We start from the raw sequence: 15,448 nt of genomic DNA, 5'->3' as shown, positions 1-15,448 counted from the left end.
GGGCAGGGAAGTGTCCCTGGATTTGACCCTGGACACCTGTGCGGGTGGTGTCTGGGGAGGGCAGGGTGGACATGGGGCAGACGTGGTGTTTATCCTCTTAGGTGAGGAGTGAGGACAGGTGAGGAGGCTGAGACGGGGTGCACGGTGCTCTCTGGAAGCTTGGATGAGAAGGAGAGAAGAGAAGGCGGCATTCACAGGTGTGTGTGGTGCGTGTGCTTTGGGAATTTTTGTTTTTGAGGAGAGATTTAATCACATCTTTGGGTTAAAGAGAAATCTTGAAAAGTAGAGAGGGAAATCCCAGAGGCAGAGGATGCTTGCTAGAGCAGCGGCCAGGCCGACAGGACCAGAGCACTGGTGGAGGGTTTAGGCTTGAGACTAATGGGAAAGAGGTAAAAGTGGGAGCAGAGAGAGAAGCTCGTAGGCAGCTGGCAGGGAACTGAGATGTTTCAAACTGGGTCGCCTCGACTGCCTTGGTAACTGGGAGGCAAATTAATTGCCCATAGTGAGGAGGATGACGTGTTGAGGGTAATTTTTAAGACAGGTGGAAAGAGGTTTGGTGAATCTTTTGTGACTGCCCCAACTTATGTAAAATGATTGCTCTACTCGTGTATTAAAATAAATCTTCCAAAGAATAAAACTTCTCAGCTTTTTTCAGGGGTCTTAATCTTTTGTCATCATGACCACTTAGTGGTGTTTCTCAAGATGTGGTCTAAGGATTTATAAATAATATAGGAATGCTTGCTAAAAAATGCTGTATGTCCAAGACACACCTTATAAACTTTCTCAATTAAGAATCTTTGTGGGGGGAGGGAGGAATAGGATCTAGAAATCTGCATTAGAACAGATTCCCCAAGTGATTGTTGAAAATGGGTTAGTGTATTTTCAGGCAGCAGATGGGGGCCTCCGGATGTCAGCAAGGGCCGGGGAGACTCGGAGCCGTGTGCGGTGTCTGTGTCTGACGGACCCACATGTGAGAGTAAGCATTGCTGCATTCTCTCTGCTCAGAGGTAGAGTGGCTGCCGCACTAAGGCTTGTCTTTAATACCATGTTTCTCATAAGGGAAGGTTTTAGTCTTTGAATTTGAACACATTTATTTTAGATAGAAACGGAAGAAAGAATTTTTATGATCTAGACCTAGGCTGGGGCAGATAATTTTTACTCTCCAGTTAGGAGGGATGTAAAAATCGGCCTGTTTGAATTGTATTTTCGGTTTTTTGCAACTAGTAGCTTTATGGCAGTAATCCATCTCACGCACCTTAATATCTTATACATGTATGTTATCCGGGCCACTGCCCAGAGCTCAGCTTTTCACTTCAAGGGAACTATGGAAATAGAAATCCCGCTGGAATTGGAATCAAATTACCAATGTGATATTTTTCCAACCAGGTCCTAAATATCTTATCACCAGTTTTCATTTAAAAGCCAGTCCACAAATTTAATAAGAATGGTATTATGGTATCCAGGACAGTAACAGAGTTTAAAAAAAAAAAAAAAGTGATTGCTTTCATTACTAAAGATCTCTGTGAAAAACAGCAGTTCTGTGTGACTCATTGAGTTGTTGGGTTACGTGATAGCTTTGAAGCAGGGGCAACCACTCTTCTACATTTATATTCAGTGGTTTCAGTGCGAACTCTTCTGAAATGAGAATAATTTTTGTAATTTACTTCAATACGTATGAACTTCAAAATTCTTATGAAGTGATCTCATGGATTGGTTGTATATTTGAGTAGCTGTTCTCCTGTGACCTGGACCGGAGTGTGGAATGTAGAGGAGATACCAGAATGGGAAGAATGTTAGAATTCCTAAGCAGAGCCTGCCCCGTTGTTAGAGCTCATTAGTTACTCGATTATGAGCTTCTGTTCCATCAAGGATAGATTAAGCCCCTTGAGCACAGAGAATGTCATGTATTTACCTTTGTCTCTGGTACCCAACTAAGTGGCAGACGCACAGAGCCCTCAGTATGTGTGAGATGATTGAATGAGTTGATGGAAATGTGATTCATATCGTGGAAACCTCTGATTTCCCTTGTGAGCTCAGAATTACAATGGAAGCCAGTGATAAAACGGCTACAGAATTTTTATTCCTACAGACCTTTGCAGGAATGCAAAAAGCTAATGCCAGTTTTCAGTGATCTTTCCTAAGCCAATTTGCTTTTTCTTCATTCTTCTCCCCCAGCCGTAGTCTCTGTTCTATATTTGCCAGTTTAGACAAACTGCTGCTGCCTGTATACTTTCAAGTGCATGTTATAATTTCAGTTTCCAAATCTGTGTCTGGTTTGAAATATACTTAAATTTCTCTTGTAATCAAGTGGAGTGTGTTTCCTAAGGATCTTCAGATTTGAGTCCTTGACATTAGAAATGAAGCACATTTTTTCTGCCCATGAGTCTAATTCTTCCAACTGAATGGAAAAACAATCCTTAGTATATTAGCCTATCTCAAGAAACACCTCTATTGATAAGTTAATAGAGATTTTGTGTTTGCATTAATAATCATTTTTCTCTTAGAAAGCAGATTAATCACCAAGAAACATTATTAAAGGAATCTGCTTGTGATACTAGTCAAATCTGAAAGTATGATAGGTCATAATACTAATCACATGTAATATAACTATAATCATTCTTTGATTAACATTGTAAAAAATTTGGACTGTGACTTTTGGCACCATAGTAACTATATTTGAATACTGTTTTTTTTTTTTTTTTTTTTTTTTTTTTTGGCTGTGTTGGGTCTTCGGTTCGTGCGAGGGCTTTCTCTAGTTACGGCAAGCGGGGGCCACTCTTCATCGCGGTGCAGGGACCGCTCTTCATCGCGGTGCGCGGGCCTCTCACTAGCGCGGCCCCTCCCGTTGCGGGGCACAGGCTCCAGACGCGCAGGCTCAGTAGTTGTGGCTCACGGGCCCAGCTGCTCCGCGGCATGTGGGATCTTCCGGGACCAGGGCTCGAACCCGTGTCCCCTGCATTGGCAGGCGGATTCTCAACCACTGCGCCACCAGGGAAGCCCTGAATACTGTTTTATAATTTTAAAAAAACCCTTTTACATGCATTATCCTTCTTGAGGTGCATAATAATCCTTTAGTATAAATAGGGCAGACATTATTTAAACTGAATCTCAGAGAAATGGACATATTCATTATAAGTCAGCAAGAAAATGGCAAAGAATCAACTCTCGCCTCCTTTTATCTGGGTCTCAATTAAGTGCTCTTGCCACTATCATGTGATGTCATATGCTTTTGCCATAGTAATAATAATGGGGTTATGCTCCAGCCTGAAGCACATTTGAGTTTCAGGTTTGTTCAGAGGAAAGATCTAGCTGATTTCATGCCCAGTCATAGGATCTAGTCTCAGGATCTATCCTGATTATCTTTCGTTGTAGAAATGGAAACAGAACCTTGATTCCTACATCTGCATGCAGGCAGGGTTGGCCTTTAGCCTGAACACAACAATACTGGCGTAATAAGCTACGGAAGCTACTGATAATCTAATCTACCATTGATCTCTTGCCGAGTTCATTTTAGGTAAAATCATGATAGACATTTATGCTTCTGGAGACCAAAGTGGTTTACTTTACTGTGTAAGTATCCCTGAGGGTAGAGAAGGCCCTGACCTGCCCCTGTGGCCATTACTCATCTCCCCACCTGGAAATAAATACCCTGCAGTGTTGGGCTTTCAAGGCACGTAGGTTAGTGTTGGTTGAAGAGTCTGGAAAGGGACTTTTCCTGTTCACCTTTGCATAGTTTGTGCTTCAGAGTGTCCCCTACCCCCCACGCCCTGTTGTCCCTTCAGTTTCTCACTGGCTGATAGAAGACTCTGCTTGAAGCACATCAACATTCTCGAGGTGCACAGTCCTTTGAAGTCAGAGTCCAAATCCAGTGTATGGTTCATAGACACTTTTAGTGTTTTTTAGAACATTTTTGGTGGTACTACACTTAGATCAGTAGCATGGAAATGAATATGTTTTTCATTTAAAATAGGAAAAAATGGTGAGGCCAAAGTAAATACACAGTAGTTATAGTTAAATTACAGTATAAGTAATTCAAAATAATATATTCCAAATCTTTTATTACATAAAAGATGCTCATGAAATAATACTGAGTGTGAAAAACCAGGTGCAGAACTGTGTGAGTACTGTGATCCTAATTTCTTCAAAAGTGTATGAAAATAAAAAAGCACCAATAGTAATTTTTATAATTAATAATGTGTCATTAGGCATTGTTTAAGTGCTGCATGTGTGTTAACTCAGTTAATGCTCTTATCAACCCTAAGAGGTAGGTACTGCTGTTATCTTTGTTTTACAGATGAGGACATGAGGTACAGAAAAGTACGTTGTCCAGAGTAAGTAATAGTAAGGATTGGAGTCGCTAACTAGGAGGAAATAGACCAAAATATCAATAGTGATTATCTCTGGAAAATGGTGTTATCAGTTGATTTAATTCTGAATTACATCTATAATATAGAATGTGTCTCTACACTTGATATAATTAGAAATAGTATTTTTGAAAGAAATTGAAGCATCTTTGGAATCTAGAAAAACCATATGAGAACATTTGTAGGTTTGAATTTCAAAGAATAGCTTTTCCTTCTTATATCTAAAACAGAAATTATTCTTGATTAAGAAGGGTAAAAACACACAAAACCACTACTTTCTATCAATACAGTCTCCCTAACTGATAACCTCTCAGTATATGTTTGACAAGTTTCTTTTATCGATAAGGAGAACAAGACCTTTTTTAACTCATGGTTAAACATTATATGATTTCAATTTTCTTAAATTTACCAAGGCTTGATTTGTGACCCAAGATGTGATCTATCCTGGAGAATGTTCCATGTGCACTTGCGAAGAAAGTGTAATCTGCTGTTTTTGGGTGGAATGTCCTATAAATATCAATTAAATCTATCTGGTCTGTTGTGTCATTTAAAGCTTGTGTTTCCTTATTAATTTTCTGTCTAGATGATCTGTCCATTGGTATAAGTGGGGTGTTAAAGTCCCCCACTATTATTGTGTTACTGTTGATTTCCTCTTTTATAGCTGTTAGCATTTGCCTTATATGTTGAGGTGCTCCTGTGTTGGGTGCATATATATTTATAATTGTTATATCTTCTTCTTGGATTGATCCCTTGATGATTATGTAGTGTCCTTCCTTGTCTCTTGTAAGATTCTTTATTTTAAAGTCTATTTTATCTGATATGGGTATTGCTACTTCAGCTTTCTTTTGATTTCCACTTGTATGGAATATCTTTTTCCATCCCCTCACTTTCAGTCTATATGTGTCCCTAGGTCTGAAGTGGGTCTCTTGTAGACAGCATATATACTGGTCTTGTTTTTGTATCCATTCAACAAGCCTGTGTCTTTTGGTTGGAGCATTTAATCCATTCACATTTAAGGTAATTAATTATTGATATGTATGTTCCTGTGACCATTTTCTGAATTGTTTTGTGTTTGTTTTTGTAGGTCCTTTTCTCCTCTAGTGTTTCCTGCTTAGAGAAGTTCCTTTAGCATTTGTTGTAGAGCTGGTTTGGTGGTACTGAATTCTCTTAGCTTTTGCTTGTCTGCAAAGCTTTTGATTTCTCCATTGAATCTGAATGAGATCCTTGCGGGTAGGGTATTGTTGGTTGTAGGTTCTTCCCTTTCATCTCTTTAAATATATCGTGCCACTCCCTTCTGGCTTGTAGAGTTTCTGCTGAGAAATCAGCTGTTAACTTTATGGGAGTTCCCTTGTATGTTATTTGTCATTTTTCCCTTGTTGCTTTTAATAATTTTTCTTTGTTTTAATTTTTGTCAGTTTGCTTACTGTGTGTCTCGGCATGTTTCTCCTTGGGTTTATCCTGCCTGGGACTCTCTGTGCTTCCCAGACTTGGGTGGCTATTTCCTTTCCCATGTTAGGGAAGTTTTGACTACAATCTCTTCAAATATTTTCTCAGGTCCTTTCTTTGTCTCTTCTCCCTCTGGGACCCCTCTAGTGAGAATGTTGGTGCGTTTAATGTTGTCCCAGAAGTCTCTTAGGCTGTCTTCATTTCTTTTCATTCTTTTTTCTCTATTCTGTGCCACAGCAGTGATTTCCACCATTCTGTCTTCCAGGTCACTTATCCGTTCTTCTGCCTCAGTTATTCTGCTATTTATTCCTTCTAGTGTATTTTTCATTTCAGTTATTGCATTGTTCATCTCTGTTTGTTCGTTCTTTAATTCTTCTAGGTGTTTGTTCTTTAATTCTTCTAGGTCTTTGTTAAACATTTTTTGCATCTTCTCGATCTTTGCCTCCATTCTTTTTCTCAGGTCCTGGATCATCTTCACTATCATTATTCTGAATTCTTTTTCTGGAAAGTTGCCTATCTCCACTTCATTTAGTTGATTTTCTGGGGTTTTATCTTGTTCCTCATCTGGTACATAGTCCTCTGCCTTTTCATTTTGTCTATCTTTCTATGAATGTGGTTTTCGTTCCACACGCTGCAGGATTGTAGTTCTTCTTGCTTCTGCTGTCTGCCCTCTGGTGGGTGAGACTATCCAAGAGGCTTGTGTAAGTTTCCTGATGGGAGGGACTGGTGATGGGTAGAGCTGGGTGTTGCTCTTGTGGGCAGAGCTCAGTAAAACTTTAATCTGTTTGTCTGCTGAGGGGTGGGGCTGAGTTCCCTCCCTGTTGGTTGTTTGGCCTGAGGCGACCCAGCCCTGGAGCCTATGGGCTCTTTGGTGGGGCTAATGGCAGACTCTGGGAGGGCTCACACCAAGGAGTACTTCCCAGAACTTCTGCTGCCAGTGTCCTTGTCCCCACGGTGAGCCACAGCCACCCCTGCCTCTGCAGGAGACCCTCCAACACTAGCAGGTAGGTCTGGCTCAGTCTGCTGTGGGGTCACTGCTCCTTCCTCCTGGGTCCTAATGTGCACACTACTTTGTGTGTGCCCTCCAAGAGTGGAGTCTCTGTTTCCCCCAGTCCTGTTGAAGTCCTGCAATCAAATCCTGCTAGCCTTCCATGTCTGATTCTCTGGGAATTCCTCCTCCCATTGCCAGATCCCCCAGATTGGGAAGCCTGACGTGGTGCTCAGAACCTTCACTCCAGTGGGTGGACTTCTGTGGTATAATTGTTCTCCAGTTTGTGAGTGACCCACCCAACGGTTATGGGATTTGATTTTATTGTGATTGCGCCCCTCCTACCGTCTCATTGCGGCTTCTCCTTTGTCTTTGGATGTAGGGTATCTTTTTTGTTGAGTTCCAGTGTCTTCCTGTCGATGACTGTTCAGCAGTTGTGATTCTGGTGCTCTCGCCAGAGGAAGTGAGTGCACATCCTTTTACTCCGCCATCTTGAACCAATCCATGGTTAAACATTATAAAGCACAATCCAGGAAACTGATTCTGATCAAACCAGGTTTTGTTTGAATACTTAAAAACTTCACCAGTGATAGAAAGTGTAAAGGCAGAATACACAATAGAACATCTCCAGGAAATGGACACGTTGCTCTCTGGAAAGTACAGCCTCAAAAGCAAAAATGCTTCAGGAACACTATGTTCTATTATGTAGTGTCTTAACTTCGGTGAGTTAACTTTCAACCCTCCTCTCTTGCTTTCATTTCCACTATACCTTTCCCTTCAGAAAACCAAGAAATCAGCTGTTAAACCAACCAGCTGATTAGCCTCAACTTGTTGCAAGTTGATAACATTTTGAGTTTTAGTAGTGATAATAGCTGTACTTCGCTACTGTGTGCCAGGAATACTGCTAAATGTTTTCCATGAGCCAGCAATTACCGACTAGATGCCCAGCGTTCCAATGTGGCTCAGGATTTGGTCCAAACAGTGTAAGCCCACAGTGTTTGTAATAAAATGAATTACTTGGAGATATGATATAAAATTCTTGATTTCCATTTTTTGTTGAAAAGAATTGGGACCCCTAGCAATCCCCTTAACTCATTTATTTTCCTTGCCAGGCTCTTGTTGTCTTGTTTCTTTTTTGGACCCCTGATATTCTTTTCTTTAATTCTCTGAGGTGTTATAAGCCCACTTGAGCTAGAGAGGGAGTGGCTGGGACAAGGACCTACCATTAGTAAGAAGTCCTGTTGGACTTGGGAGCCCTCATAACTCCTCACGGTGGCCACTCAGCTTCCATTCTGACATGACTGTTGTAATTCATGTCACAGCCTTTCGTCAGGGTCTTAGTCAAGTCAGATGGCCTTTCCAGTTTCTCAGTCCCTTCCTATCTTCCTGAGAAGGGATATGTGTGGGTCCTTCGTTTCTTTGGTTTTGATTAAATTATTTTTTGAGGAGGAGGCAGAATATGGTTGGTTTGAAAGGAGCCATGGTTTTGAGAATAACATAGTTATTAGTCATGAGATCCCAGTAGACTGTCAGATGCTGAAAATACTTGGAAAGACTCGGCCACGTGACAACTCCATGTGGATAATGATGATTGGGGGTTTGTGTTTGTTTTCCTAACATAAGTCACTCTTTCAGTAGCTTTACAGGAAATTATACCCATCACTCCTTCAATTGCTTTTCTTTTTAAAATAAACCAAAATAAATAATTTTTTTTTTTTGTAGAAGTATATAGCAAAGGAGAGAAACACTTGTTTATTTGAGTAGCTCAGGTAATAGGCATGAAAGGAATTACCAGTTATGGACTGGCTGTTCTAGCCCCATCTCTGCTCCCACAGGAAGGAACACAGTAAACAATGTCATCCTCGTAAACAATGGAAAATGAGGTGTATGTCTCAGCTGGATTCCAGATCATTCCTGGTTGTCTAGTTGCTAATGGTATCAGAGTACCCAGGTCTCTCCACATGGATTCTCTCCAAATGTTGTTCCCTCAGGAGAGGGTGTCTTTACTCTGACATAAAGACAATTTGAGTGTATTATGGCTGTAGACTAACAGCTGACATTCAGGAGTAAACAGAAAGCTGATATGTACTCAGGAAAGGGTTTGTTGATATGGAATCTATTCCTTGATGCTGAGAATCATATATCAGAGAAGAGCTTTCAGGTTTTGCCCTGTCTTTGGAAAACGTTTTCTTTTGTCCTTTTTAATAAATATATTTATTTATTTATTTATGGCTGCATTGGGTCTTTGGTTTTTATTTATTTATTTATTTATTTATTGGCTGTGTTGGGTCTTCATTGCTGCGTGCGGACTCTCTCTAGTTGTGGCGAGCGGTGGTGCGCAGGCTTCTCTTGTTGTGGAGCATGGGCTCTAGGCACGCGGGATTCAGTAGTTGTGGCGAGCGGGCTCTAGAGTGCAGGCTCAGTAGTTGTGGCTCGCGGCTCTAGAGGGCAGGCTCAGTAGTTGTGGCGCACGGGCTTAGTTGTTCTGCGGCACGTGGAATCTTCCCAGACCAGGGCTCCAACCTGTGTCCCCTGCATTGGCAGGCAGATTCTTAACCACTGCACCACCAGGGAAGCCCAGAAAACGTTTTCAAAATGAGCAATTATATGTTGAGGCTGCTCACTTTCTCTCCCCAGGGAACTCACTGAGTGATTAAAAGTGATCTTGACAAGTTGGTTCTAAGCTAGGTTTAAATCTTAAAATGAAGACGGGTTTCATTTATTTTAATTAAGTAAAAAATAAGGTGTATTTTTTTACATGACAAGGGTTCTGGTTCACCAAACTCCCATCTATCTTAATATTGGGATATGGATGCCAAACATCACATGAGGGCGGATTGCTCAGGCTGCACTCGAAGTCCTCAGTTCTGGATCGGGTAGTGAAGACTTCTGTCCCTTACCCTTTGTGACAGAGAGAAAAGGACGCACATTTTTCTCTCACCTTTCCTAAAACCAGCATTATTAGGAAAGTGATTGTCAGGAAGAGGCAGGCTTTCCCTGAGGAATGGGAGGGACCTGCGCAGTGCAGAGAGGGAGGTTAGCATTTGCTGTAACACATCTTTTGGGGAAGTCTCTGCTGTGTGGAGTTCCTTTTTTCAAACCTATAAATGGAAGGAGAATGAAGACAGGTTTTGCTCCACTGCCCTCTGGGCCACAGGAATGCACATGTGCCTCTGTTTTAGTGCCGGCCTTCTCCCCTTCTTTCCCTTCCTCCCCTCCTTTCTCTCTTTCTCCACCTCGGGATAATGATTAATTAGTGAATTCCATCTCAGTGATCTGAAAGAAAAGGAGTATGTAGTGACTAATCTACACTCACGTAGTAGTTTAGTCATGAGGAGATCCTGGCTCCGTAAATATTAAATCCTTAAAAAAGGAATTTCCATGCATGGTTACCCAGTTACTTTGGGCCCGTGATGTTTTCTTTTATCTTCCTGTTCTCCTTACTTACAGACTCGCCATCAGGCTGTGAGGATGGGACAGGGCTGAAGAACTTCTTTTTTTTTTCTTTCTATTAAGGACCAGTGACCCCCTGGGGGATGGGGTGCAGGGAAATCCAAAACCAGTTTGGAAAATGAGATGGAAAAAGTAATAGCGCTTTTAGGTAAAGAGCCAACATAGAAAACGTTATTCTCATATAAGCTTTTTAAATTAAAGAGAGTAAAGGCCTAATTCAGGTACAGTGAGTAGTGACAAACACGTGTATTGTAGGTATTACATCTAAGTATGAAGCAGAGAGAGAAAAGAAATATGCAGACAGATGGCAAGAATTAGTAAAGCCCTAACTAGGGAGAGAAAGAAAAGATAAAAAGTAAGAAACTGTTTTGAAGGAAGTTGTAATGATAAGATACAAGAGCTCACAATATGCTTAGGTATGCATGTGCTGTCGTATTCACACCTGCTTCTCTCCCAGCCCTTAAAGACAGTTTCCATTTTAAGAACCCCAATTCAGGAACTTCTCAATTAAGTGTTGTTTGGCTGTGGTTTCATCATCCGGTTAGTACTGTGCACGAAAACTGCCATACCTATATTTGGGAAGCTGTAAGAGACTGCCGAAGACTTGCGAAGTTGTGATTAAAGTTATTTATCAGTATAGCACTCTAAAAGTATTAACTCAATTAAAATTTTGTCCCCAGTTCATAAGTTGTTGAGATATCTGCCTGATGTTCTAAAAAGCACTAGGATTTAAAAATTCTTCTCATCTCTTCAATTTTTTTCTTTCACGAACTAAAATTTTAAAAATTGCAGTAAAATGTACTGACCCCTTAATTTTATAGCAAGCTACTCAGAGACTAGAAAATGGTTTTAAACGCATGAGAGTATATTTCTTTTAGGAATAAAGTGACTTTTGTCTATAGGATTATGTATGATTAAGGTTTTTTTTTAAAATGATTCCTTGGGAAAGTGTTGACCGTTATATGTTAATTTGTAGCATGAAGGGATTCTTGAGGCTTTTAAAAGTGTTTCAGCTAAGGAATCTCAAGACTATGGCATTTGGGACTTCCCTGGTGGCACAGTGGTTAAGAATCTGCCTGCCAGGGCAGGGGACAGAGGTTGGAGCCCTGGTCCGGGAAGATCCCACATGCTGCAGAGCAACTAAGCCCGTGCGCTACAACTACTGAGCCTGCACTCTAGAGCCCGCAAGCCACAACTACTGAGCCCGTGTGCCACCACTACTGAAGCCCACGCGCCTAGAGCCCGTGCTCCGCAACAAGAGAAGCCACCGCAATAAGCCCACGCACTGCAACGACGAGTAACCCCCGCTTGCTGCAACTAGAGAAAGCCTGCATGCAACAACGAAGACCCAACGCAGCCAAAAATAAATAAACAAGTAAATTTATTAAAAAAGACTATGGCTTTTGTTTTTTAATAACAGTGATCACAAAAATGGATGATACTCTTGGCATTTGACCCATGGGTAGTGTGAAACTAAGCCAAGGACTAGAAATTCTCTGCTCATGGGCGGGTGGTCCAGGGCCATGGGGTTGATTGCAGCTGTGTTGGGGTGGCCTGCCCGAGAACAAAGGGGTTTCCTCATGCTCATTTACTGGATGAAGGTGATGCTAACATGAGCCATTTAGATCTCCTGAGTGACTGTGGTGGTGCTAGTAAAGCACTTGTAATATTTCCCATGCCTAAAGAAGTACTCTACGTTCCACTACTAGTAGCTTTTTTTTATGCTCTGAAACCAATAAGTGGCCCAATTACATTATACATGCTTTTGATCACTTTGGTATGTGATCAATTAAAAGTTTTCCTCTTTAATGTCGTCTTACTAGCCAGATAGTGGGATTTAAATCTGGTACATTGCCTCTCTCTCTTTTTGTTTTTTGTTTTTGCCAGCTAGTATCTTTTTATAACTAAAAATTTTAAATTTACTGTTACACAGACATATATGGAGGAAGAAGTTAAAATCCTATGCCTCTGCCTATTAAAGGAAACCACTTTTAATAGTTTAGCATATGTGCTTCCAAACATTTTCCATCATGGAAAACTTCCCATGAAGGCATATGTATCCCTAATTCATTCCTTTTAAGGGTTGCATTATATTGTAAAATATGAGCATATCATAATTTAACTCTTTGGCTATTGATATACACTTGGGTTATTTCCAATTTTTTGCCCTTATAATCAATATAGCAGTGAAATTCTTGGTACGTATACTTTTTTGCAATGTGGAGGTATTTTATGCTGGCTAGATTCCTAGGAGTGGAATTGCTGAGTGAAGATAGTGCATTTAAAATTTTGACACGTGGCTCAGTTTTCTTAAAAGCTTGTAGAAATGGACATTTCCCCCAACAATGTATGAAAATGACCATTTCCACATATCTTTGCCAACATTAGATATGATGACTCTTTGCCCCTGTCTTGGCAGTCTGATGGTATCTCATTGCTCTGATTTGCATTTCTCTAATTGAAAAGGAGTTTGCATATTTTTTTCATGAATTGATTGGTGTTTATATTTTATGATTGCCCTGTCAATTTCTTTGCTTGGTTTTCTTTTGAGTTATTTTTCTTGTCTTAGGATCTCTGTATATAGGAAATAATAGTCCTTTGTTATACATGTTGCAGATATTATCTGTCAGTTATATTTTATAGTTAGTTATCTTTTGTCAAACAGGAATCTTATATTTTATATAGTCATATTTGTCAGGGTTTTTTTCCCCTTATAACTCTTATATTTTGTGTCTTGTTTTAGAGAAACCTTCTCCATCCCAGGATTAAACACAGCGTCTCCCTTGTTTCCTTTAAATGCTTTTTTAGTTAAAAAAAATATTTAGCGTTTTAATCACTTTGGAGTTATTTATATATGAAGTGTGGGATAAGACTCTAATCTTTTTTGCCACATGAATATCAAATTGTCCCAACACCACTTATTGAATAGTCTGTTTTCCTCACAGATTTCAAATTCTCATTATGTTCTTAATTCTCATATATATATGTATCTATATGTAGGTGTTTTTGTACTTTCTACCATTCTGTTGATTTGTTTATTCCTACACTGATATCATACTGTTTTGATATCTGGTAGGGAAAATCCTTCCTTAATTCTTCTTTTTCAAAAATTTCTTAACCTTAAGCATTTATTTACTTTTCCAGAAGACCTTTATAATCTGTTAAGCAATATTTTAATGCCTGTTTAAATGGTTTTTCATACCTTTGGTTTTATTTTTATGTATGATTTATTCATTCAGTAATATGCATCTTTTCTTCTTCTTCTTCCATTTCAGAGTCCTGTGTATGGAAACTCAAACGAGTCAGTTCAGTCTAGAAGGGTAGTCATTTCTCATAACATGGACAAAGCTCTGAAAGAAGGTAAGGATTAAGTTAGGATATATAATTACCATGGGAAGCAATTCATTATGTTCTAAAAGGAAAATAGTAATTCCTAGCAAATTTATCTATCCTTGTCTACATGTTGCATTTGAATTTTTTCTTCATGAATTTTTACTTGAAGACTTAATAAATACATCCATGTTTTAGTTAAAGGGATGGGATCTAAACATTGATTAAGTAGGAATTTGCAGGTCACATGAAACTAGCCAGCTAAGTGGAGCTAGTTCCAGTATAGGAAGCAAGGATCTGCTCTCTGTTACCTAAAGTAGGTATCAGGAAACTTTGTTTCTTTTAGATATAACCTAGAGAAGGTGTGTTGGGGATAAATACACTCAGCTCGCTCATGGACAAACCAGTTAACCAAATTAAGGGATATCAGTCAACCTTATAAAAGAATGAAGGACATTCACGTGAAACTTGTATTAAGGGTGATTGGAAAGGGGATTGTGGCGGGTACAATATTATATGTCTAGAAATGGGGACAAGTAAGTGTAATTACAAATATTAAAGTTTAAAAGAGAATAATATATTTTGATCAAATTAAAGTTTAAAAATTAAATTTCTAAAAACTGATAATTTCAGTTATATGTACAGAAAAAAAATGTCTGAGGTTTTTCAGATGAAAATACATGGTGTTAAATACGAAGTTAGGAGAGAACTGGCAGCTATACCAGACACCCTTAAAAGGCTTTCTCCTGAAGTTACATTTCCTAGAAAACTGACAGAAGATAGACTTTTAAAAATCTTTTTGACTTACTATTAAATCTCACTAGATCTATAGCCTAATTTTCACTAGGCTCCCCTGAATTATCTCACTAATGTGGGCCAGAGAATTTAATTCAGTAATTATCGCGTACCTGCTGTTTGCTCAGTAGACTTGGACTACTCTAAGTAGACAGACTGCTTAGACTGTCCAAGGATTAGATGCTGACACAGCGGAAGCAGAGCTAGTACCTCAAAGAGCATGACTTCCCCCTCCCCATAGGCTCAACTTATCTTGTTCATGACTCACTCTTTCTTCCTTCCTTCCTTCCTTCCTTTCTTTCTTTTCCTTCCTTCCTTCCTTCCTTCCCTTCCTTCCCTTCCCTCCCTTCCTTCCCTTCCCTCCCTTCCTTCTCTTCCCTCCCTTCCCTCCCTTCCTTCCCTCCCTCCCCCCCTCCCCTCCTTCCCCTCTCTCTTTCATTCTTCGTAGCTGCACGCGGGCTTTCTGTAGTTGCGGTGAGCGGGGGCTACTCTTCGTTGCGGTGTGCGGGCTTCTCATTGCGGTGGCTTCTCTTGTGGAGCACGGGCTCTAGGCGCGCGGGCTTTGGTAGTTGTAGCACGTGGGCTCAGTAGTTGTGGCTCGCGGGCTGTAGAGCTCAGGCTCAGTAGTTGTGGCGCATGGGCTTAGTTGCTCTGCGCATGTGGGATCTTCCCGGACCAGGGCTCGAACCCGTGTCCCCTGCATTGGCAGGTGGATTCTTTTTTTTTTTTTTAATTATGCTATCACAGTGGTCTTTATTTATTTATTTTTATTTTTATTTATGGCTGTGTTGGGTCTTCGTCTCTGTGCGAGGGCTTTCTCTAGTTGTGGCAAGCGGGGACCACTCTTCATCGCGGTGCGTGGGCCTCTCACTATCGTGGCCTCTCGTTGCAGAGCACAGGCTCCAGACGCGCAGGGTCAGTAATTGTGGCTCACGGGCCTAGTTGCTCCGCACATGTGGGATCTTCCCAGACCAGGGCTCGAACCCGTGTCCCCTGCATTGGCAGGTAGATTCTCAACCACTGCGCCACCAGGGAAGCCCCCTGGCAGGTGGATTCTTAACCACTGCGCCAC

The 15,448-nt window shown here is 40.6% G+C and overlaps 1 protein-coding gene across 6 annotated transcripts in view; it reads left to right on the top strand.

Annotated features, from left to right (window-relative positions):
• Positions 1–15,448, top strand: part of SNX25 (sorting nexin 25) — a 113,581-nt gene that overhangs the window by 13,111 nt on the left and 85,022 nt on the right. For 4 of the 6 annotated variants that reach the window (XM_057537411.1, XM_057537412.1, XM_057537410.1 and 1 more), the window contains exon 2: positions 13,527–13,611. In XM_057537411.1, coding sequence (XP_057393394.1) covers positions 13,527–13,611 — 85 coding nt within the window. Of the gene's footprint in view, positions 1–179; positions 198–11,608; positions 11,627–13,526; positions 13,612–15,448 lie in introns of those variants that run through there. The other 2 variants (XM_007177877.2, XM_007177878.2) reach the window with 2 other exon arrangements.

Source organism: Balaenoptera acutorostrata, chromosome 21, assembly GCF_949987535.1.
Source record: "Balaenoptera acutorostrata chromosome 21, mBalAcu1.1, whole genome shotgun sequence".
NCBI classification, from domain to species: Eukaryota; Metazoa; Chordata; class Mammalia; order Artiodactyla; family Balaenopteridae; genus Balaenoptera; species Balaenoptera acutorostrata.
The sequence above is the reverse complement of the archived record's forward strand: the minus strand, read 5'-3'. Positions and strand labels throughout refer to the sequence as shown.